Source organism: Manis javanica, chromosome 4 (genome assembly GCF_040802235.1).
Source record: "Manis javanica isolate MJ-LG chromosome 4, MJ_LKY, whole genome shotgun sequence".
NCBI lineage: Eukaryota > Metazoa > Chordata > Mammalia > Pholidota > Manidae > Manis > Manis javanica.
The window spans coordinates 38,155,282-38,181,458 of NC_133159.1; the positions used below are offsets into that span (position 1 = coordinate 38,155,282).

Consider the following 26,177-nt stretch of genomic DNA (forward strand, 5'->3'; position numbering starts at 1 on the left):
TGTTCCTTTAAGATCAGAAACAAGACAAGGATGCCCACTCTCCCCACTTTTATTCAACATAGTTCTGGAGGTCCTAGCCATGGCAATCAGACAACACAGAGAAATAAAAGGCATCCAGATTGGAAAGAAAGAAGTCAAACTGTCCCTGTTTGCAGATGACATCATATTCTACATAATAAACCCTAAGGACTCCACACCAAAACTACTAGATCTAATATCTGAAATCAGCAAAGCTGTGGGACACAAAATTAATACACAGAAATCTGTTGCATTACTATACAGTAATGATGAACTAGCAGAAAGAGAAATCAGGAGAACAATTCCATTCACAATTGCATCAAAAAGAATAAAATATCTAGGAATAAACTTAACCAAGGAAGTGAAAGACCTATACCCTGAAAACTACAGCACACTCTTAAAAGAAATTAAAGAGGACACTAATAAATGGAAATTCATCCCATACTCTTGGCTAGGAAGAATTAATATTGACAAAATGGCCATCCTGCCTAAAGCAATCTACAGATTCAATGCAATCCCTATCAAAATATCTACAGCATTCTTCAATGAACTAGAGCAAATAGATCTAAAAGTTATATGGTACCACAAAAGAACCTGAATAGCCAAAGGAATCCTGAGAAGGAAGAACAAAGCAGGGGGAATTACGTTCCCTTATTTCAAGCTCTACTACAAAACCACAGTAATCAAGACAATTTGGTACTGGCACAAGAATAGACCAATAGACCAGTGGAACAGAATAGAGAGTCCAGGTATAAATCCAAGCATATAGGGTCAATTAATATACAATTAAGGAGCCATGGATATACAATAGGGAAATGACAGCTTCTTCAACAGATGGTGTTGGTAAAACTGAACAGCTACATGCAAGAGAATGAAGCTGGATTATTGTCTAACCCCGTACATAAAAGTAAACTCAAAATGGATCAAAGACCTGAATGTAAATCATGAAAAAATAAAACTCTTAGAAAAAAATACAGGCAAATACCTCTTAGACATAAACATGAGCAGCTTTTTCATGAACATATCTCCCTGGGCAAGGGAAACAAAAGCAAAAATGAACAAGTCGGACTATAAAGCTGAAAAGCTTCTGTACAGCAAAGGATACCATCAGTAGAACAAAAAGACATCCTACACTATGGGAGAATATATTCATAAATGACAGATCCGATAAAGGGTTGACATCCAAAATATATAAAGAGCTCACACACCTCAACAAACAAAAAGCAAATAATCCAATAAAAAAATGGGCACAGGATCAGAACAGACACTTTTCCAAAGAACTTCAGATGGCGAAGAAACACATGAAAAGATGCTCCACATTGCTAGTCATAAGAGAAATGCAAATTAAAATGACAATGAGATATCACCTCACACCAGTAAGGATCGCCACCATCCAAAAGACAAACAACAACAAATGTTGGTGAGGTTGTGGAGAAAGGGGAACCCTCCTACACTGCTGGTGGGAATGTGAACTAGTTCAACCACTGTGGAAAGTAGTATGGAGTTTCCTCAAAAAACTCAAAATAGAAATACCATTTGACCCAGGAATTTCACTCAAAGGAATTTACCCTAAAAATGCAGCAGCCCAGTTTGAAAAAGACATATACACTCCTATGTTTATCACAGCACTATTTACAATAGTCAAGAAATGAAAGCAACCTGAGTGTCTTCAGTAGATGAAAGGATAAAGAAGATGTGGTAAATATACACAATGGAATATTATTCAGCCATAAAAAGAAAACAAATCCTACCATTTGCAACAACATGGATGGAGCTAGAGGGTATTATGCTCAGTGAAATAAGCCAGGTGGAGAAAGACAAGTATCAAATAATTTCACTTATCTGTGGAGTATAAGAACAAAGAAAAAAATGAAGGAACAAAACAGCAGCAGACTCACAGAACACAAGAATGAACTAACAGTTACCAAAGGGAAAGGGCCTGGGAGGATGGTTGGGAAGGGAGGGAAAAAGGTGGAAAAGGGGGCATTATGATTAGCACACGTAATATGTGGGGGGGCACGGGGAAGGCAGTACAACACAGAGAAGACAAGTAGTGATTCTATAGCATCTTACTATGCTGATGGACAGGGACGGTAATGGGGTATGTGTTGGGGACTTTATAATGGGGAGAGTCTAGTAACCATAATGTTGCTCATGTAATTGTCCATTAATGATACCAAAATAATAAACAAACAAACAAATAAATAAATAAATAATGCTGTATCTGAAATGAAACATACTATGGAGGGATTGAAAAGCAGATTAGAAGAGGTAGAGGAGATAATAAATGGAATAGAAATTAGAGAACAGAAATAAAAGGATGCTGAGCCAGACAGAGAAAAAAGATCTCTAGGAATGAAAGAATGATAAGACAACTGTGACCAATCAAAACAGAACAATGTTTGCATTATAGGGGTACCAGAAGAAGAAGAGACAGAAAAAAGATAGAAAGTGTATTTGAGGAAATAATTGCTGACAACTTCCCCAATGTGGGGAAAGAAATAGTCTCTCAGGTCATGGAGATGCACAGATCTCCTAACACAAGGGACCCATGGAAGACAACACCAAGATATATAATAATTAAATTGGCAAAGATCAAGGACAATGACAGAGTATTAAAGCAGCCAGAAACAGAGAAAAGATAACCTATAAAGGAAAACCCATCAGGCTATCATCAAACTTTTCAGCAGAAACCTTCCAGGCCAGAAGGGAATAGCATAATATATTTAATGCAATGAAGCAGAAGGGCCTCAAACCAAGAATACACTATCTCGCAAGATTATCACTTAAATTTGAAGCAGGGATTGAACAATTTCCAAATAATCAAAAGTTGAGTTAATTTACCTCCCCAAACCATCTCTACAGTGCATTTTGCAGGAACCGCTCTAAATGGAGAGCATCTAAGGCTAAATAGTTGTCACCAGGGAAAATAAGACCACAGGAAATGAAGTAGATCAATTAATTACTAAGCAAATGCAAAATTAAATCAGCCACCCAAAAAGGCAGTCAAGGGATACACAAGAAGCACAGAATATGACACCTAACATATAAAGAGTAGAGGAGAAAGAAAAAGAAGGGAGGTGAAAAAAAACCTTAAATTGTGCCTGTAATAGCATAATAAGTGAGTTAAGTTAGAATGTTAGATAGTAAAGAAGCTTCCCTTGAACCTTTGGTAACTATGAATCTAAAGCCTACAATGGCAATAAGTATATATTTATTGATAATCAAGCTAAATGTAAATGGACTGAGTGCACCAATCAAAAGACAGAGTTACAGAATGGATAAAAAAGCAAGACCCATCTGTGTGCTGTCTACAAGGGATTCACTTCAAACCCAAAGACATACATACACTAAAATTGAAGGGATGGAAAAAGATATTTCATGCAAATAGGGAGAAAAAGCAAGAGTAGCAGTATTTATAACAGACAAAACAAAGAAAGTCACAAGAGACAGAGAAGGACATTACATAATGATAAAGGGGTTAGTCCAACAAGAGGATATAACTATTATAAATATCTATGCACCCAACATAGGAGTACCCATATATGTGAAACAAATACTAACAGAATTAAAGGGGTAAAATAAAAAGCAATGCATTCATTTTAGGAGACTTCGACACACAACTCATTCCAAAAGACAGATCAACCACAAAGAAAATATGTAAGGAAACAGAGGTACAGAACAACACATTAGAATAGATGGAACTAACACACATCTACAAAACATTCCTCCCAAAAGTAACAGAATACACATTTTTCTCAAGTGCACATGGAACATTTTCCAGAATAGATCACATACTAGGAGACAAAAAGTATCTCAGTAAATTCAGAAGGATTGAAATTGTACCAACCAACTTCTCAGACCACAAAGATATGAAACTAGAAATAAATAGTTCAAAGAAAACAAAAATGCCCACAAATACATGGAATCTAAACAACATGCTCCTAAATAATCAATAGATCAATGGGCAAATAAAAACAGAGATGAAGCAATATATAAAGACAAATGAAAACAGCAGCTCAACACTCGAACTTCGGTGGGATGCAGAGAAGGCAGTTCTAAGAGGAAAGTATACAGCAATACAGACTTATCTCAAGAAAGAAGAACAACCCCAAATGAACAATCTAAATTCACAATTAAGGAAACTAGAAAGAAGAACAAATGAGGCTCAAAGTCAGTAGAAGGAGGGACATACTTACAATCAGAGAAGAAATGAATAAAATTCAGAAGAATAAAACAATACAAATAATTAAAGAAACAAGGAGCTGGTTCTTCAAGAAAATAAACAAAGTAGATAAACCCCTAGCCAAACTTATCAAGACAAAATGAGAGTCCACACACATAAACAGAATCAGAAATGAGAACAGAAAACTCACTACAGAAATTCAAAGAATTATTAGAGAATACTATGAAAAATCATATGTTAACAAATTGGATAACCTAGAAGAAATGGGCAACTACCTGGAAAAATACAAGCTTCCAAGACTAACCCAGGAAGAAACAGAAAATCTGAACAGACTAATTACCAGCAATGAAATTGAATCAGTAATAAAAAAACTACCAAAGAACAAAATTCCTGGACCAGATGGCTTCACTGATGAATTTTATGAAACATTTAGAGAAGACATAATACCCATCCTCCTTAAAGTCTTCCAAAACCTAGAAGAAGAGGGAATACTTCCAAACTCATTCTATGAAGCCAGCATCACTCTAATACCAAAACCAGGCAAGACAACACAAAAAAAGAAAATTACAGTCCAGTATCACTAATGAACATACATGCAAAATATTCAAAAAAATATTAGCAAACTGAATTAAAAAGTACATCAAAAAGATCATACATTATGATGAAGTGGGATTTATTCCAGGAATGCAAGGATGTTACAATATTCAAAAATCCATTTATATCATCCACCATATCAACAAAAAGAAACACAAAAATCACATGATTATCTCAACAGATGCTGAAAAAGCATTTGACAAAATTCAACTAACATTCATTATGAAAACTCTCAACAAAATAGGTACAGAGGACAAGTACCTCAACATAATAAAGGCCATATAGAACAAACCCACAGCCAACATCATACTTAAAAATGAAAAGCTGAAGCTTTGCCTCTAAGATTGGAAACAAGACAAGGATGCCCACTCTCATCACTTTTATTCAACATAGGACTGCAGGTCCTAACCATGGCAGTCAGAAAACACAAAGAAATAAAAGGCATCCAGATTGGTAAGGAAGAAGTCAAACTGTCCCTGTTTGCAGATGACATGATATTGTACATAAAAACCCTAAAGACTCCACTCCAAAACTACTAGAACTAATATCTGAATTCAGTAAAGTTGTGGGATATAAAATTAATACACAGAAATCTGTTCCATTCCTATACACTAACAATAAACTAGCAGAAAGAGAAATCAGGAAAACAGTTCCATTCACAACTGCATCAAAAACAATAAAATACCTAGGAATATACCTAACCAAGAAAGTGAAACACTTATACTCTAAAAACTACAAGATACTCATGAGAAATTAAAGAAGATACCAATAAATGGAAACACATCCCGTGCTCATGGATAGAAAGAATTAATATTGTCAAAATGGCCATCCTGCCTAAAGCAATCTACAGATTCAATGCAATCCCTATAAAAATACCTATAGCATTCTTCAATGAACTGGAGCAAATAGTTTTAAAATTCATATGGAACCACAAAATATCTAGAATAGCCAAAGCAGTCCTGAGAAGGAAGAATAAAGCAGGGGGAATCTCGCTTCCCAACTTCAAGCTCTACTACAAAGCCACAGTAATCAAGACAATTTGGTACTGACACAAGAACAGACCAATAGACCAGTGGAACAGAATAGAGAGGCCAGATATAAACCTAAGCATATAGGGTCAATTAATATACAATTAAGGAGCCATGGATATACAATGGGGAAATGACAGCCTCTTCAACAGCTGGTGTTGGCAAAACTGGACAGCTACATGTAAGAGAATGAAACTGGATTACCATTTAACCCCATACACAAAAGTAAACTCAAAATGGATCAAAGACCTGAATGTAAGTCATGAAACCATAAAACTCTTAGGAAAAAACATAGGCAAAGATCTCTTGGACATAAACATGAGCAACTTCTTCATGAACATATCTCACCAGTCAAGGGAAACAAAAGCAAAAATGAACAAGTGGAACTATATCAAACTAAAAGGCTTCTGTACAGCAAAGGACAGAACAAAAGGTAGAACAGTAGTTCTACAAAAAGTAGAATAGCAGAACAATCAGTAGAACAAAAAGGCATCCTACAGTATGGGAGAATTTATTCATAAATGAAATATCAAATAAGGGGTTGACATCCAAATTATATAAAGAGCTCACACATCTCAACAAATAAAAAGCAAATAAGCCAATTAAAAAATGGCAGATATGCCGAACAGACAGTTCTCCAAAGAAGAAATTCAGATGGCCAATAGGCACATGAAAAGATGCTCCACATCACTAATCATCAGAGAAATGCAAATTAAAACCACAATGAGATATCACCTCACACCAGTTAGGACAGCCACCATCCAAAAGACAAACAACAACAAATGTTGACAAGGATGTGGAGAAAGGGGAATCCTCCTACACTGCTGGTGGGAATGTAAATTAGTTCAACCATTGTGGAAAGCAGTATGAAAGTGCCTCAAAAAACTCAAAATAGAAATACAATTTGATCCAGGAATTCCACTCCTAGGAATTTACCCTTAGAATGCAGCAGCCCAGTTTGAAAAAGACATATACACCCCTATGTTTATAGCAGCACTATTTACAATAGCCAAGAAATGGAAGCAACCTAAGGGTCCATCAGTAGATGAATGGATAAAGAAGATGTGGTACATATACACAATGGAATATTATTCAGCCATAAGAAGAAAACAAATCCTAGCAACAACATGGATGGAGCTAAAGGGTATTATGCTCAGTGAAATAAGTCAGGCAAAGAAAGACAAGTATCAAATGATTTAACTCATCTGTGGAGTATAAGAACAAAGAAAAAACTGAAGGAACAAAACAGCAGTAGACTCACAGAACCCAAGAATGGACTAACAGTTACCAAAGGGAAAGGGACTGGGGAAGATGGGTGGGAAGGGAGGAATAAGGGGGAAAAAGAGGTATTGCGATTAGCACATATAATGTAGCAGGGTGGGGGGATACGGGGGAGACAGTACAGTGCAGAGAAGACAAGTAGTGATATGATAGCATTTTACTATGCTGATGGACAGTGATTGTAATAGGGTATGTGGTGGGTACTTGATATTGGGGGGAACCTAATAACCATAATGTTGCTCATGTAATTGTACATTAATAATACCAAAATTTTAAATTTTAAAATTAAGAAAAAAGAAGCCATGGATATACAATGGGGAAATGTCAGCTTCTTCAACAACTGGTGTTGGCAAAACTGGACAGCTACATGCAAAAGAATGAAACTGGATTGTTTTCTAACTCCATACACAAAAATAAACTCGCAATGGATCAAAGGCCTGAATGTAAGTCATGAAACCATAAAACTCTTAGGAGAAAACAAAGGCAAAAATCTCTTGAATATAAACATGAGCAACTTTTTCCTGAATACATCTCCTCAAGCAAAGGAAGCAAATGCAAAAATGAAGAAATGGGACTACATCAAACTAAAAAGCTTCTTTACAGCAAAGGACACCATCAGTAGAACAAAAAGGCATCCTACAGTATGGGAGAATCTATTCATAAATGACATATCTGATAAGGGGTTAACGTCCAAAATATATAAAGAACTCACATGCCTCAACACCCAAAATGCAAATAATCCGATTCAAAAATGGAAATGGAAAGAGGATCTGAACAGACACTTCTCCAAAGAAGAAATTCAGATGGCCAACAGACACATGAAAAGTTGCTCCATATCGCTAATCATCAGGAAAATGCAAATTAAAACCACAATGAGATATCACCTCACACCAGTTAGGATGGCCAACATCCAAAAGACAGGGAACAACAAATGCTGGTAAAGGTGCGGAGAAAGGAGAATCCTCCTACACTGCTGGTGGGAATGTTAACTAGTTCAACCACTGTGGAAAGCAGTTTGGAGGTTCCTCAAAAAACTAAAAATAGAAATACCATTTGACTCAGGAATTCTACTCCTAGGAATTTACCTGAAGGGAACAAGATCACAGATTCAAGAACACATATGCACCCCTATGCTTACTGCAGCACTATTTACAAAAGCCAAGACATGAAAGCAACGTGAGTGTCCATCAGTATCAGAATGGGTAAAGATGATGTGATGCATATACACAATGGAATATTATTCAGCCATAAGAAGAAAATTAATCTTACCATTTTCAACAACAAGGATGGAGCTAGAGGGTATTATGCTCAGTGAAACATGCCAGGTGGAGAAAGACAAGTACCAAATGATTTCATTCATTTGTGGAGTATAACAACAAAGTGAAAGTGAAGGAACAAAACATCAGCTGACTCACAGACTACAAGAAGGGACTAGTGGTTACCAAAGGGAAAGGGGATGGGGAGGGAGAAGGGGATTAAGACGTATTATGATCAGCACACATAATGTAGGGGGTGCACAGGGAAGGCAGTGTAGCACAGAGAAGACAAGTAGTGACTCCATAGCATCTTATTACACTGATGGACAGTGACTGCAATGGGCTATGTGTGGGGGACTGGAAAATATGGGTGAATGTAGTAACCACAATATTGCTCATGTGAAACCTTCATAAGATTGTATATCAATAATACCTTAATTTTAAAAAAAAGATAGGCATATGACCATAGGTATATGCATATGAATACAGCGAAATGAAAGAGGTCTGGAAAGTTTACCTTGGATTACAGAGGAAAAAAAAAAGTACAAAAACCTGAATGAAAAGAATATATTTCAAAGTAAGGGTATTGATTACATTACCTCTAGGAAGGGAAGGAGGAAAACTGAGGTCAGGAAGAAGTACCAAGGGGCCTTAATTTTACCTGCAACATTTTATTTCTTAAAAACAAAAATCTGAAGCAAACATGTAAAATGTAGCATTTATTAAATGGGGTGGGAGGGAAATCTTAGTATTCAGTTCTGTTCTGTTTTCATTTCAGTTTGTTTAAAGATTGTATAAAGTTTTAAGAAACCTACATACCAAGGAGATTTACCATCAATTATAGCACAACTGTGGATGATATGCCACCACTCCACAGAAACCTGGATCAATATCACAAATGTTCAGATGATTAGTGATTGAAAAGGACCTAGAGCTGTCTGCCCCAATGCTATCAATGACTTGAGTGAGGTAATGGAGTGAAGTAAGCACAGAGAAGAAAAACTGAGAATTATACATATATAAACTAACCCCAAACTGACATTATTCAGGTAAAACAAATTGACCAGTTTCATTCCCGAAACATTAGGTTTTATTCTTCTATCTTCAATTTCTTCCATTTTCTCAAATCTCATTAAAATTGAACTACTGACTAATTAAAAGAAGGTAGAGAGAAGAAACAGCAAAAATACTTTCTCATATCACAGATGTTTCAAATAGAAGTATAAATTATGAGGAATATTCTTATGCTGCTCTGTAGGTTACTTAGCATACCATAACATTCTCCAAAAATTCATTGAGAAAATTCACACTTCCTTTCCAGCAATTTTCTCTCAAGTTATATGGCTCTGCTGAGCAGCACAAAATGTTGTGTTATACACCAAAACCTTTCATGTTTCCTATGTTTTGCTCTCACATTACAACAGTTAAACACATGAGATCACCACCAATATAAAGACTGCAATACTAAATATGGAGAGGGTAGGGTGAGAGGAGAATGGAGTGCTACACTTTCAAACAAGCAAGTAGAGATAAAACATCCCATCCCAGTTTATAGGAACTGGGAACAAATTAAATGTCACCACAAAGGAAAAAAATTCAGATAATAACACAACATGGGATATTCTATACCTGAGCCTGGTCTCTTCAAAAGGTAATGTGCTCAAAAAAGATTTTTACAAGAATAAATGCTCACAGTAGCTTTATTCATGACAACCACACCCTGGTAACAATCCAAAAATGCTCATCAATAACAAGAATGGGAAGTCATGTGGTATACACATACAATAGAATACTACTCCACAATATAAAGGAACAACGTGCACTACTAACATTTATGGATGAATCTCATAAATATGCTGAGCATAAGAAGTCAGACACAAAGTATTACATGCTCCATGGCTCCACTTAAGTTGAAATGCAAGTACTGGCCAACTAATCTGTAGTAACAGAATTCAGAGTAATTAGTTCCTCTGCACAGGGCTTGAGAGGAGCACAAGGGAATTTCCTGGGGTGACAGAGTGCCCTAAATATTGATCCTGTGATGGTTATAAGAGTATATCAATTTATCTAAATCCATTGGCTGGGTCAGGGGAACACTGTGAGGATGAAAAAGTAGAACTGCTCTATATTAAAATGGATTAAAAAGACCTAACAACCAAATGCAACAGGTAAACCTTGATTGGATCCTGGTTTGAAAAGTTAACTATACAAGTCATTTTGGGGACAACGGGGAAAACTAGAATATGGGCTAGATTTTATTAAATTATCAGTAATTATTTAGGTCTGATAATAGTATTGTGGTTATGTAGAACAATGTCCTTATTTATAGAAGATGTTTGTTTGCTGAAGTATTTAGGAGTCGAGCTTCATAGTACCAACAATTTATTTTCAGATTTTCAGCAAAAAAAAAACTCTTATTTTATACATATATATATATATACATATATATACAGAGAAATCAAATCAAATTAACTGTAGTACACAGGTCCTGGGACAGAGTCATTCATTGTACTATTCCTCCAACTAGTCTGTGTTTAGAAAATGTCAATAAAACGTGGAGGGAAAAGAAGATACCAACTTTTATAGAGTGATCTCCAGGATACATGGCGAAAAAGCAAAGTTTGGAATAGTTTACATAATATGCTACTTATTGTGTAAGAAAAGGAGCAAAGAAAAAAATATATGTGAGGGGAATATACTACATATGCCAAGTGTGTGTATCTAATTTGGTTATATTACAAAAGGAAATACTAGAAAAGTCAGAAAACAGTGAAAATTGTTACCTATAGTAGACAAGTATAGGTGGGAAACAGATGTGAGGAGACAGGGCTGGAAGTGAGACTTCTCTGAGTGAATTATATAGTTTTGACTTTTACACCATGTCAACATAAAAAAATTAAATTGAAAAGAAAAACCTAGAAATAAAAATATGTTTAAAATATCTACGGTCATATAATTCCTCCTTTCAATCAAAGCCAAATTAATCAAGCTTGCGTAAGTTGTTTGGTTGCTGGTGGTCTTTTTTACTCCTTAGTATCAGAGCCAATTAAACAGACTTTGTACTCCTCAGAAAACATAATCTTGTTGCAGATCCCAAATAGTCGAGCAACCCTAGACAAATAATTAGCCATGTTAAGCCTTGATTTTCTCACCTGCAGAAAGGAATTAAATCCAATGATATCTAAGTTTATTAGAATTGTAATACTCTGATCCAAATGTTTAAAAAAATTACATAGGAATGTTTCCATCTGCATAATTTCTTAAACCTTGATGAAAAACCAAGCTGCATTATACAGTCATTCAATTTCTGCAATACAATACTGAGGAGAAAGGGTTGTGAAATAAAATGTATTCCTCCGATATCTTCAGGCAGTCATCAGTTACGAAAAGCAACTTCCTCTTAGAAGGTCTGTTTTGGCGAAGGAAAGGAAGCAGCAGCCAGTCGGTCAGGCAGCGGCACTCACTGGGGCTGGTAAACCCCATTGGTTAGCAGCAAGGAAGAAACAACCAATAACAAAGTCCGCTGAGGCGGCTCTGAGGAGTTTTGCCAATTGCTCCCAGACCAAGCGGTTTAGGATGCTTCCGGTATTCTTTTATTAAAGAAATCACTTTACAAAGAAATTGACAAACTTTGGCAGCTGTAGGATGAAACTAGGGCTGTACTGTTTCTGACAGCAAAGAGAAAAATCTCTGCAGCCTTAAAGACACTGAAAGTACCAGAATATTCTCCTTCTCCACCCCTGCCTCACACACTGCGCTACTCCACCTTCCCCTGACTTCGCCGGAGGTTTCCTGGGCTTTAACACTGAGGAAGGACAGCCAGGCAAGCGGGCCTGAGGCAGAGTGGGCGAAGTAGAGAGAGAAGCCTTGCCTGCTGGCGGTGCAGGAAGGAAGCGGGGAAGGCCACACGCTGGATATTTAAGCCACACGCTGGATATTTAAGTACACACACACACACTGCAGGAAGGAAGCGGGGAAGGCTTCTTGGTGCAGCACCCAGACACACACACACACACACACACACACACACACACACACACACACCACACGCTGGATATTTAAGTACACACACACACACTGCAGGAAGGAAGCGGGGAAGGCTTCTTGGTGCAGCACCCAGACACACACACACACACACACACACACACACACACACTGGATATTTAAGTACACACACACACACACACACACACACACACCCCACACGCTGGATATTTAAGTACACACACACACCAAGTACACACACACACACACACACACGCCCCCAGTCTTGCTGGCGCGTCAAAGAGTTGAGATAAGACGGCTTAGGTGAAAAGAAGAGAGAAAAGGAACTGAATGAGGAATTTTGGTTCAAAACTGCTTGCAGTTCTAAAATGGGGCTAAGAAAAGGCTCTTTGGGGGAATTCCTCAAGAAGAGACAAGCTGGAGCTTTCATCTGAAGAGGAGAATGAGAGGTTCTGTAAAGAATGAAGGGGAAGGATTCAAAAACAGTTGGAAGGGTCTTCTGAGATTATTAAGAGGGATGGAATTTTCTCAGCACGGAGAGGTCTTCACTTGAGGAACGACACAGGGGAGGCAGTCAGCCGGTTGGGGGACGGGATCCGCTAGAGCAAGTCTGGAGAGTGAGTGGGACTGCAGGTCCTCTCCAGCAAGTGAGAATGAGCAATTTCTCTCTAAAAGTTGGTGCCTTTCTTGGAGTGAAAGGAAGGATAAGGGATCCCTCTCAACAACCAGGAGGGTTTGGGGACTGAAGGGTCCCGAAATAATTTCTGAGGCGTTGGCTCTGGGCGGCGATGGCAAGGTGCTTTGTGCAATGAAGACACAATTCTGTTGTGCGGTGTGATGATTCTACCCTGAAGACTGAACGCAAAGGCCCCTTCACTAATCAGAAGCTTGGAAGTTTGAAAGTCCTCCTGATCTGGAAGGAAATACACCCCACCCCGAGACTGCGGAGAAGCGGGGCCAGTAACACTCTCAAGAGACCAGGAGCAGAGAAGTGAGGTATTTGAGAAGCCCGCACCGCTCTATCCACTGGAATGTTAGGGGTTGGGGAATGGGGAGGGGGGATTCTAAAGTGGTTTGGAAGCGATCTGGAGTAACCTAAACTGTTAGTCGGGATGTCGCGAGGGGAGAAGAGGTAGGAGTCAGACCTCCGAGCAGCTGGAGTGGGCGGCCACGATTGCGAGGCAGGGGAGGACGGAGGTGACGTGGGTCAAGGCTCCCTAGGGGTGACTCGGAGCATGAAGAACGTTTTGAAGGGACTCAAAAGTTCTAGAAAGTGAACGCAAGAGGTGTTCCCGAGTAAATTCTGGGGACTCACTGACACCCAGGCGGCTGGGGCTGGGGGCCGCGACCGATACTCACAGAGCGGATCTCCAGCGCCAGGGCGCACTGCAGCGCCTTCACCTTAGGCATCCGCGCGGGGTGGGACGCCGGGTAAGACCCCGGCCGCGGGCCCGAGTGAAGCGAGTGGACGCGGGGCGGGAACGGGAAGGAGATGAGGTGGCGGCGGCGGTGGAAGTGGCAATTGTAGCCCCCAGGCCGGGGCCCGCGGTCCAGCCTGGGACCCGCCCGAGCAGCAGCTGTGCGCAGGGAGCTGGCTCGTTGTCATGGCAGCCCAGAGGGGCGGGGCCGGAAGAGAGGCGCGGCGGGACGCGCTGGAGCCTCCGCGCGACTGGGAGGCTGGGGGCGGGGCCAGGCGAACGCGGGGGCGGGTCTTCCTAAAGGGAGGGGGCTGGCCGGGCCGTTCTGTGACGTCAAACTATGGAACCAAAGCCAGACAAAGGAGAAAACAGCAGTTTGTATAAAGAAACAGTACACAGGTCAGTTATTTGGACTCAGTGTCCCAGAATTCCAACGTGGCAATGGCACCCTGGGCTAATTGAGTCCTACTGTGGCCTCAGTTTCCCCAACTGTACAAAATATTATTATTATTAGTTCTCTATTTGATGCAGTTTAAAAAGCCAGCAAGAGAAAACAGGACTGGAGAAGAGACTTACCCAAGTAAAGGCAACTAGGACTGGATTAAAGTAAAACCCCAGTTGCCTTCCTTAGAATGGCAGCTTAAATAAAATCACTCTACTCTTCCTAAAGGACTTAGTTTCCTACTCTATGATACTTTCTGTGTCCCTATACCCCCCTCTCACTGCAAGATTTCCTGTCTAATTCACTGTGTATGCAACTCAACAACACATCGCTTAAATTGAACTGCCAATGAAGGGCCAACCATTAACCCAGTCAGGAAGGGCCTGGGCCATAGACCATCAAAGATGAGAAGAATCCAAGTGATTCTCACTCCAGTTGCTTGAAAAATCATTTCTGGTGTGAAATACGTTATGCATATAGAATGTATAAAACATGTTCATCTTAAACAATAACAATAAAGAAGCAAGTATCTATGCAACTAACACCCATGTTAAGAAGCAGAACATTACTAGCAGAACATTACCTTGGAAATGCACCCACCATCGTATTGCCTCTCTTGCCCTGGAAGTAACCACTACTGTGACTTTGTTACAATGATTCCCTTGCTTTTCTAAAGACAGTCTCCTCAATAAATGGTACTGGTAAAACTGGAGAGCTACATGTAAAAGAACTAAAGTGGGTCATTGTCTTAGACTATACCCAAAAATAAACTCAAAATGGATTAAAGACCTAAATCTGAAACCACAAAGCTCCTAGAAGAAAACATAGGCAGTGCACTCTTGAACACCAGCATTAATAATTTTTTTCTAGATACATGTCCCCAGGCAAGGGAAACAAAAGCAAAAATAAAGAAGTGGGACTATGGGACTACATGAAACTAAAAATCTTCTACACAGCAAAGGAAACCATCAAGAAAACAGAAAGACAGCCTACTGTATGGGGACTGTATTTGCAAATGATACATCTTATAAAGGTCTAACATCCAAAATGTATGAAGAACTCATATTACTCAACACCAAAAACACAATCAGATTAAAAAATGGACAAAGGACCTGAATAGACATTTTTCCAAAGAAGATGTATAGATGACCAAAAAACACATGAAATTCAAATCAGGGAAATTCAAATCAAAACCATAGAGATATCACCTCACACCAGTCAGAATGGCTAATACCAGCAAGACAAGAAAAAACAAATGTTGACAAGGATGTGGCGCAAAAGGAACCCTCATACACTGCTGATGGAATTGCAAATTGGTGCAGCTGCTATAGAAAGCAGTATGGAGGTTTCTCAAAAAACTAAAAATAGAAATACCCTATGATCCAGCAATTCCACCTCTGGGAATTTACCCAAAAATCACGAAATCACTAATCCAAAAAGATAAATGCTCTCCTATAGATGTTGCACCATTAATATAATACCCAGAATATGTAAATAACCTAAATGTCTATTGATAGATGAGTGGATAAAGATATGTTACATATATACATTGGAATATCACACAACCATAAAAAAGAATGAAATCTTGCCATTTGCAACATGATGGACCTAGAGGATATTATGCTAAATGAAATAAGTCAAAGAAAGACAAATACAATATAATTTCACTTATATGTGGACTCTAAAAAACAAAACAAATAAACAAAACTGAAACAGACTAATAGTCACAGAGAACAAACATGGTCACCATGGAGGAGAGGGGTTGGGAGATGAGTGAAATAGGTGAAGGGGGGGGAATTTATTGAGAATGTTTGCTATCTTGAGCTGGGTGATGGTAGCATGGGTATATAGACATGTCAAAATTCATCAAGCTATATACTAAGATTTGTGCATTTTATTGTATGTAGCTCAATATTAAAAAATTAAAAAACAGCTGTGGTTATTTTCCTTCCTATGGTCAGGGGACATTTGTTGACTGGATAAACTCTCATCTTCACAGATTTTGATGGAAGTTTAATTCCACTATCAGCTTGGTGTCCTTGGTCTCTAAATATCTGTTTCCAATAAGAAAGCCAGACCCTGTGTACACACTAAGTCCAAGGGACTTTTCTTGGCATGGACTGATCTCTGCCCTTCCCAGCTGCCCTAGGCAGAACTGTGGAGGAGATGAGGTTGGCCCTATGAGGTCCCCACATCTTCCTCTCCCACCTGGCATTCATTACTCTTTGATGGTTAGGTTCACCCAACTCTGACCCAGATATGGGCTTTGTCTAAATCCTTCCCAAGTCTCTTTAACTCATGGAACAACTCAGCCTCCTCCCTTTTCTCAAAGCACTGTTCTTACGGGCCACTGTGACGAGCAACCTAAAAACAAAAACAAAAAAACAATTCCCTTGCTTTTTGAAATAATTTTACTAACTATTCATGTATGCATTTCTAAACAAGATATTAATTTTTTCTGTTACTGATGTTATATAATGAAATCAATATTATTTATATTTTTCTATGACTTGCTTCTCTAGTATGTTGTGGGAGTCACACAATAATGTTTCCATTGTTGAATGGTGCTCCAATATATGAGTACTGTATATATTCATTTATTTACTCTTTCTCCTATTGATGGACAGTTGCACCGTTTTCGTTTTTAGCTATTATTAACAATGTTGTTTTGAACTAGTGTACCAGTGTCTCCTGGTGTACATGTGCTAGAGTAGGAGTGGATCGACTGGGTATTAGCATTTGCATGTGTGGGACTTGTATAGATAATGCCACACCATTTTCCAAAGTAGTTGCCCCTACTCCCAGTTCCTGCTGGGAGAGTATAAGAGTTCTTATTTTCCTACAGCCTCATCAACATTTGGTATTGTCTGGATTTTTAATTTTTGTATATTTGGGTAGGTGTAGTCTGAGGAACTCATTGTGGATTTATTTTGCATCTCTTACTATTACTGAACGTGAGCACCTTTATATGGTTTTATTCATATTTCCATTTTCTGTGAACTGCCTAGTAGTTCTCTTGACCATTTTCCTATTAAATTGTTTCTTTCTCTTTCCATCTCACTAGTTAAAGGAGTTCTTCATATGTTCTAGATACGAATTCCTTGTCTATTATATGTATGTGCAAATATCTTCCCCAGTTTGTGCTTGAGTCTTTTAATTTTCCATATAGTGTGTGATGAATGAAAGAGAAATTAAGTCAGAGTATGACCAGATCCCAAGTTGCTGTCTGGAATGCCACACCAGTCTACATGCCTACCACCAATGCTTGAAGATTACTATGCCCCACATTCTTCCCTGCTTTGGCATTATCAAGCTGTTTTGTTTTCTCCAGGATAATAGATGGAAAGTACCATATCATACTGAATTTCTCAGATTACTGATCAGTCTGAGCATACATTTATATGTTTATAAGACTTTCTTCTTTTTTTCCTATAAATTGCATATATTCTTTGCCCAATTTTTTGTCTTTCTTACAGGAGTTCTTGTATACTCTAGTTATCAATCTCTTGTCAGTTTTAGACATTGCAAATATCTTCTCTCTTTTTCATCTGTGGTAAACTTTGCCCAGGGTGTACTTCTGTTAATAGAAATACCTAACATTGATGTAAATCAGTTAGTCATTTTTGCCTATATTTTGTGTTTGTGTTTCTTATGTTTTAAGAAGTTTTCTACATTCCTAGGTGACAGAAATATTTTCTGTATTTCCTTCTTTCAACTTCATAATTTTACCTTGCACATTTTGATGTTCAGTCCACCAAGACTCAATCTTTGTTCAGATGTTCAATGGGATACAGGATCATTTTTAATTTTTTTTCCTATGCAGACTGAGTTACATTTCCCAAGAATATCTACTAAATATTCTTTCTTTCCCTTCACTGATTTGTGGCACCACCTGGATCATACATTAACTACCTAAATTTCTGTCATCAAGCTTTCTGTTCTGTTATCTTTGTTCATGCAAAAGTATCACAATGCTTTATTACTATGATTTTTAATATCCTGTTTGGCAAGCTTCTTTTTTTATTTATGAATTGGTTTAGCTATTTGTGATCTTTTTATGGCTTCTTTTATTTTAGAGTAAGTTTATCAAGTTCCTCAAACAGTCCAACTGGAATTTTTACTGTGATACATTAAACTTACAGGCTCCTTTGGCAAACCTATGTTTTTGGAATACTGCATCATCCCATGCAAGAACATGAAATATTGCTCCATTATATTAGCTCATCTATGTCCTTTACTAAAGTTTTCAAGTTTTCTGCATAAAGTCTCTACTTAATTCCTAGGTGTTTAATTATAATTTTTTGTACTATTGAGAATAGTTTCTTTTTAAAATTATGTTTACTAGTTATTGCACCCATAGAGAAAAAAAATTATTTTTATAGGTTGATCTGGTAAATCTGTTCAACTCTTACTAATTGAAATAGTTCTCTATTTGTTCCATTGTTATCGTTGATATTTTTCTCATAGAGATGGTAGGCACTAAATTGCTTTTCTATTGCCGCCATAGCAAATTCCCACAAGCTTGGAGGCTTAAAATAACACAAATTTAATATCTTATAGTTCAGTAGATCCGTAAGAGTCCAATACAGGTTTTTCTGGGATAAAATTAAGGAGTCAGATGCGTTTCTTTCTAGAGGCTCTACAGGACCTGTTTCCTTGCCTTTCCAGCTTCCAGAGGTCACTAGCATTCCTTGACTCATAGTCCTCTGTCTTCAAAGCCAGCAATGGCGAGGCAACTCTTCCTCACACTGCATCAGTCTGACCTACTCTTCTACCTCCCTCTTCCACTTACAAGGATACTTGTGATTAGAGTGAGCCTGACCAGATAATCACCTTTTTTTAAGGTCAGCTGATTAGCAACCTTAATTTCATCTGCAACCTTAATTCTCCCTTTGCCATGTAAGATAACATATTCACAGATTCCAGGGATTAAGATATGGACATTTTCAAAGGACCATTATTATGGCTATCACAAGCACCAAAAAGAATAAAAGTTGAGGTGATGCAATTAAGAATGCACAGCCCCACCTTTTATGCCAAAAAAAGTCGAGCTTATAAATCTGATCAAGCATCCAAATCTATCACCAGTGTACAAGAAATACAATATTCAGAGGAAATAACTTCTTAAACAAAGCCATAGGAATGCAGGCAGCACAAGAAAGACAATATGATATCTTCAACAAATAAATTACAAAGGAAAAACAACAAGAAGGGGAGACCCTATTTATTAAATGAGACTAAAGAGCTCTGTACAGCAAAGGACACCATCAGTAGAACAAAAAGGCATCCTACAGTATGGGAGAATATATTCATAAATGACATATCTGATAAGGGGTTGACATCCAAAATATATAAAGAGCTCATGCACCTCAACAAACAAAAAGCAAATAATCCAATTAAAAAATGGGCACAGGATCTGAACAGACACTTCTCCAAAGAAGAAATTCAGATGGCCAATAGACACATGAAAAGATGCTCCACATCACTACTCATCAGAGAATGCAAATTAAAATCACTATGAGATATCACCTCACACCAGTCAGGATGGCCACTATCCAAAAGACAAACAACAACAAATGTTGGCAAGGATGTGGAGAAAGGGGAACCCTCCTACATTGCTGGTGGGAATGTAAACTCGTTCAACCATTGTGGAAAGTAGTATGGAGGTCCCTCAAAAAACTCAAAATAGAAATACCATTTGACCTAGGAATTCTGCTCCTAGGAATTTACCCTAAGAATGCAGGAGCCCAGTTTTAAAAAGGCATATGTACCCCTATGTTTATTAAAGCACTACTTACAATAGCCAAGAAATGGAAACAACCTAAGTGTCCATCAGTAGATAAATGGATAAAGAAGAGGTGGTACATATGCACAATGGAATATTATTTAGCCATGAGAAGAAAACAAATCCTACCATTTGCAACAACATGGATGGAGCTACAGGGTATTATGTTCAGTGAAATAAGCCAGGTGGAGAAAGACAAGTACCAAATCCAAATGATTTCACTCATAAATGGAGTACAAGAACAAAGAAAAAACTGAAGGAACAAAACAGCAGCAGACTCACAGAATCCAAGAATGGACTAACAGTTACCAAAGGAAAGGGACTAGGGAGGATGAGTGGGAAGGAAGGAATATGGGGAATAAGGGACATTACGATAAGCACACATAATGTGGGGAAGGCATGTGGAAGGCAGTACAGCACAGAGAAGACAAGTAGTGACTGTCTAGCATCTTAGTACACTGATGTACAGTGACTGTAATGGGTATGTGGGGGGGACTTGATAATGGGGGGAAGCTAGTAACCACAATGTTGCTCATGTAATTGTATATTAATGATACCAAAATTTTTTAAAAAATAAAAACAAAAAAAGAAATAAAAGAAACTAAAGAGACATAATCCAATATAAAGTGTTTCTGAGACAACTGGGGAAATTTCAGTGCTGACAAAGGATTTTTGTTACATTTTTTTGAATGTTTACAATATCTGCTTTCAAGTCTATGTATGCTATATCCAACATCTGAGCCATGCTGAACTCTGTTTCTACTAACTGTTCATGACTATAGATTGCATTTTCCTGTTTCTTTGTTTGTCCAGCAGTTTTTGTATTGAATACTGGTTATTTTGAATGACACATTGTAAAACCTTGGATTTCTATTATCTTCCTCTGAAGAGTGTTGATTCTTGTTTTAGTAGGCAGTTTAATTACGGGATAGTAACCTTAAACTTGTGCAGACTTAGCAATATACTTTGTTAGTGCAAATATGTTGAAAGCCTAAGATGTTTTTAAAGTCCCTTTAACTTGGTAGAACTCAACTTCCAAACTCTGTCTCTCCTATGGGTTTTGTTATAGATTTTGTTAAGGCAAATCTAGTGTAGACCTTGCTATAGGGCATCATCCTTTCTACTAAAGTGCAGCCTTTCTGATTTATCAGCTGGCTGCCAGGAGTATTACCAAAGTGTTTAAAAAGATCTTTCCGCAATGGAAAGGTCAGAACTCCAGTGTCCCCCAACACATGCTGAACTCAAGTATCTCTGTTCTGCTCCTAACCCTGTAGCAGTTACTACCTAGCAAGCCTCAGGTGTTCTCACCCTATGCATGTAAAGCTCATCCCTCAGCCTGGAACTTTTGGAGAAAATCTTCATAGGTTTCTGGGCTCCCTCCGCACAGCTCCTGTCTTACTCCAGGCTGCTATAACAGAACACCATAGACTGGTTGGCTTATAGACAGCAGGAATTTTTTTTCACATTTCTAAAGATTGGAAGACAAGCTCAGGCTGCCAGCACACTTGGGTTCCAGTGAGAGTCCTCCTCCAGGTTGCAAATAGCTGTTTTCTCATTGTATCCTCCCATGGTGAAGAGGGTGAGAGAGTTCTCTGGGGTCTCTTTTGTAAGAGCACCAAACCCATTCATGAAAGTTGCACCCTCATGACCTAATTACCTCTCAAAGGCCCCACCCACAAATATCACCACGAGGGGGTTTAGAATTTCAACATATGAATTAGGTGGGGGTTGGGGGTGGGCGGTAAACAAGCATTCAGTCTATAGCAACTAGTTTGAAAGTGTTCCCTCTATCATAGCCTTCAAGTTTCAGCCTCAGACAAAAATTCAGCTGCCAATTTCTAAGCCCCAGGCATAGAGTTTGGGTTGAAAATTCTAATAGGCCTGAATAGCAGCATTATGAATGGCATCTCTGTAATTAATGATATCTTAGGAAGATTTATAATCTCAAGTAGCAGATAAAACAGAAATAGTACTGCCTCTGCACTTCACCTCCTTTTATCCTCTATGAAATTTTATGGGAAATAAGTCCAATAAAAAATGTAAGCTCTTAATCTTTCTCAGAAATCCTACCTCATTTGATGAATACTTTGAGGGAATAAATTAGGGCTTTTTTTTTCTTTTATACAGTCTACTTTGCATTTATGAAGTGAGGATGGTAATGCAGACTCCCTGGCCAATGGTCAGGTCAAAGGCATTTTTAAAGACCTCCATTGTCTTTCATTCATGTTAATTTACATAAAGGAATTGATTTCCAGCAAAGGCAGTGTCTTCATTAATCAAAAGACTAATAACAATAATAATTGCCATAGTAACAATTCAGTGACAGTTTATATATCTGGCATGGCACAAAGTACTTGATATACACGATTATTTACTCACAAAGCTCTACAAGTTATTTGTATCCCCATTTAACAAATGAGGAAATGTGCTCAGACTAAGTTAGCCATTCTCACACAGATGTACCTGGTACAGCAGGAATTTGAACCTGTCTGCAGTACTCCAATGTTGCTTTTTTTCTATTATAAAATGCTGCCTCACACTATTTATTATTTTAATATTATCAATAACAAACACCAATTAGTTTAAGATACAATACAACCAACTAATCATGATGACAATAATAGAATAGATGTTATATATAATATGCCACTGTGATCTTGCATTTGATAGAAATTTGTTTCTGATAGCATATCTCTGTCACTTAAGTTGATTTTCAGAATGATTTGATATATTTGAAAGGAGAACTATTTCTAAACTTCTAATATTAGACTGTGGGCTCATTTATCACTGAGAATGGTATGGAAGGTTTAAGAGCAACTAGACTTTTCAAATTTCTGATATAGTTTGGAATGAAAAGATAAAGGAGGAATTACTCTGTAGAAAGAATTTTCTTTTATAGAACAGTATGAATTATACCGCTTGGAAAAATGTGTTTGGGCTCAAAATGTGTTATACAATTAGAATGATATATACTCAGAAGAGTGTTCTGTTTTATTAATCTTTTCTCCCTATGTATATATGCTAGTTTAGTCAACAATAATTAGATTGTAATTCCTTTGATTGAGTTTAGAAAGTAATAAGCTAATAAGGAATCACAATTTCTCATATAACAGCCTTAGGGAAAATGGGCATGTAACACACCAACTTGTTTTCAACAACAAGATGGGAGAGTGGGAGGCCACAGTATGAAAGTTCTAAGCCCTAGTTACAAACTAGGTCTGCTGGAATTGAGCATTACTTCCAGCCTGGCAGATAACCTCTTGAGACGTGACTCTACTGTCTCCATTTCATGAAAGCTAAGGACCTGGGCATGTGCACAAGGTTCCACAACGGGCTAGTAGCATTGCATTGGCTGAAAGCTACATCCATCCGAGGGAGGAATTTTTAATGGAGAAAGGTCCTCTTGTAGCTTTGGAGTTACATAGTTAAGTTGATTCTCAGAATGATTTGATATATTTGTAGTTGTTGGGGGAAGGTGGAGATTCTGACATAGGTATAATTTATTTTTGTCCATAACTAACATGCTGTAAGCATCTGGGACACTGAGTACTTTTGGTAAATGGAATGATGGCCTCTTATATAATTCTCAGAACCTGTGAACGTTACTTTCTATGGCACAAAAGACTCTGTAGACCAAGTTAATGATGTTGAGATGGGGGAGATTACCCGGGTTTATACAGGTGGCCCTGAAGTAATCACAAGGGACCCAGGAGGAGTTAGCGTCAGGAAAGGGTGATGTGACAGTGGGAGCCAAGGGAGACAGGGTCTTTAAAGGGGTCTTCAAGGCTAAATGAGATTATTGGGGCAGGTCCTAATCCAACAATGTCCTTATAAGAAGAGGACACAGATACAAGGAGAAGGATGACCAGGCAAAGGCAGAGGATGGCCATTTACAAGCTAAGGAGAGAGCCTCAGAAGAAAGCAACCCTGCTGACACCTTGATCCCAGACTTCCAGCCTCTAGAAACATGAGAAAATTAATTTCTGTGGCACTTTGTTAGGGTAGCCCTAGCAACCGAATACAACCAGTAAAAATAGTCCATCTGAAATCCACTGAACATTTTCATTTTAAGAACACTCATTTGCTGAACTCAGAATATCAGCATGAGCTGTACTTCCCTTTTTTTTTAAGGGGTAAAAAATAATAGCTTTCATCCTAGAATATTGAACACTCAGATAAATTGCTTCTACTTGAAAATAACAGAGAACTCAATTATCATCGGCTTAAAATTCTTAAATTAAAATATTTAATTATCTCCTGTAACAAGAAGTCTGGAGATGGTCAGGAGAGGGCGCTGTGGAAGCTTACCTGGTTTGAAAGCCAGGCTCTTCCTGTAGTTTCAGTCACTGTCTTTAGCTCTTGTTTTTTCCTTCTCGCTAGTTATCTTCATGCTGATTGTCTTCAGGCTGGTTGTCCACATTCACACCAGGGAAAATGGAGACAGGGCAGCACTAACAAACTAGAAAGCCATGCCTGTCCCTTTTTATAGGAAAAGAAAAGCTTTCCAGAAGTCTCCCAACAGACCTCCGCTTCTAGGTCACATGCCTCCTGCAGCTCTAGGGGAGGCTAGAAGCCCAGGATCTCATAGTGGGATCACCTGCGGAAATTTAAAAACTATAGAGACACACACACACACACACACACACACACACACACACACACACACGAAAATGGGCATGTAACACATTGGGTATTTGTATACAAAATACACAGGGTAGGGATTAATATCTTGTGGCAGACACAGCTAGAAGTTATTTGTTCATAAAACAGGGAAGATGCAGCTGGATTGGAGCCTATTTGGATGCAAGATTAAAATAATGGATCAGCCTCCCCCGTCTCTCTCCTCCTCCCCCACCTCCCTCCCCTCTCCTCTCTCTGTGCCCCTCTCTTCCTCGCTCTTCATCTCTCATGCTCCTACTCCACCTTCTCTTCCCTTCATTTCCCTCTCCCTCCATCACTGGCACATTTTATAGTCAGGGTTAGATAATAATAAACTGGATTATTCCCTGCAGAACCAAAACAGATCATCCAGTCATTGGTTGAATGCTTCCAGTGACAGAAAGCTCACTGCCTGCCACAGAGTTACTACACAGGACAGTGTGAGTTATGCTTGACACTAGGGGCACCTGCCCAAAGTAGCGAGTGGCAGCTGGGTTGTGCCAGGCTTCCACCCACTGAGGAAAGAAGGACATTTTTCTAATTCACATGAACATGTTATATAGACTAGCAGGGGCCCTGGTATTGTGAGGCTGCCCTTCCCTCTGTTACATGGCTGGGACCATTATGTAGTTCTCTTATACAATGAGACAAAATCTACCTCCTCGAAGATTCCACTCCATGATTCATTTAATGTTGGAGCTGCTTAGAACACATTTGTTCCATCTTCTCCAGTGTCCATGACATCTTTTCTCCTCTAGGTTTCTCAGCCCTGGTTCCTTCAGCTTTCCTACTTCCACAAGGCTCAAGTTCCCCTCATCGTTTCTCCTTTGGATGCACTTTTAAATGGTCAGTGGCCCTCTTAAGCTGCAGCACTGTAGCCTGAGCATTTTATGGGGGAAGTCTACCCAGACATGGGGTAACTTTTACTGTCCTTGAAAGGGAGGAAGATGATGTGAAAAATAAAAGTCTCCATTCACAGAAATCAACTTGCTGCCCAACTATGAAGGAGCTAGACATGGTCAGGCACAAGAACAAGCAGCAAAGTTTAGTGTCATGGAAGCCAAGAGAGGGAGAAATTTCAGGGGTGGATGACGACCATCAGCACTCTAGGCTGTTACAAGTCTGGAAGAATGTGTACTAAAAGTACTTAATGGATTTGGAAGTTGATCATGAGAGACCTTCATTAGATCAATTTCAGTTAAGGGGTAAATGCCAAATAAGGCAGTAGAGGCAGCCAAGTGCAGAAGAAAGGAGAGCTTGCAGATGGCAGGTATAGGGAGGATATAGTTCAGAAGGTAGTGGTCAGGGCGGGGGGGGGTGCTTAAAGATGGTAGAACTTTGCGCATGGTTATATGCTGAGCAAAAAGAGGAAGTAGAGAGAGGCTGAAACCAGGAGGCAGAAAGAGGATCTATAGGAGCTAGGTCCTGGGGGACTTAGGAGAATCTGAGTCAGGCGCATAATTGGAAAGGTTGACCCTGAACAGGCAGACTAACACACCTTCCCT

At 38.7% G+C, this 26,177-nt stretch overlaps 1 protein-coding gene across 2 annotated transcripts in view; it reads right to left on the bottom strand.

Annotated features, from left to right (window-relative positions):
- Positions 1-14,006, bottom strand: part of SPATA6 (spermatogenesis associated 6) — a 149,205-nt gene extending 135,199 nt beyond the window's left edge. The window contains exon 1 of one of the 2 annotated variants that reach the window (XM_037021958.2): positions 13,728-14,006. In XM_037021958.2, the coding sequence (XP_036877853.1) occupies positions 13,728-13,778 (51 nt within the window). In that variant the 5' untranslated portion in view covers positions 13,779-14,006. The remainder of the gene's footprint in view (positions 1-13,727) is intronic. The other variant, XM_037021957.2, reaches the window with a different exon arrangement.
- Positions 14,007-26,177: the final 12,171 nt, after the last annotated feature.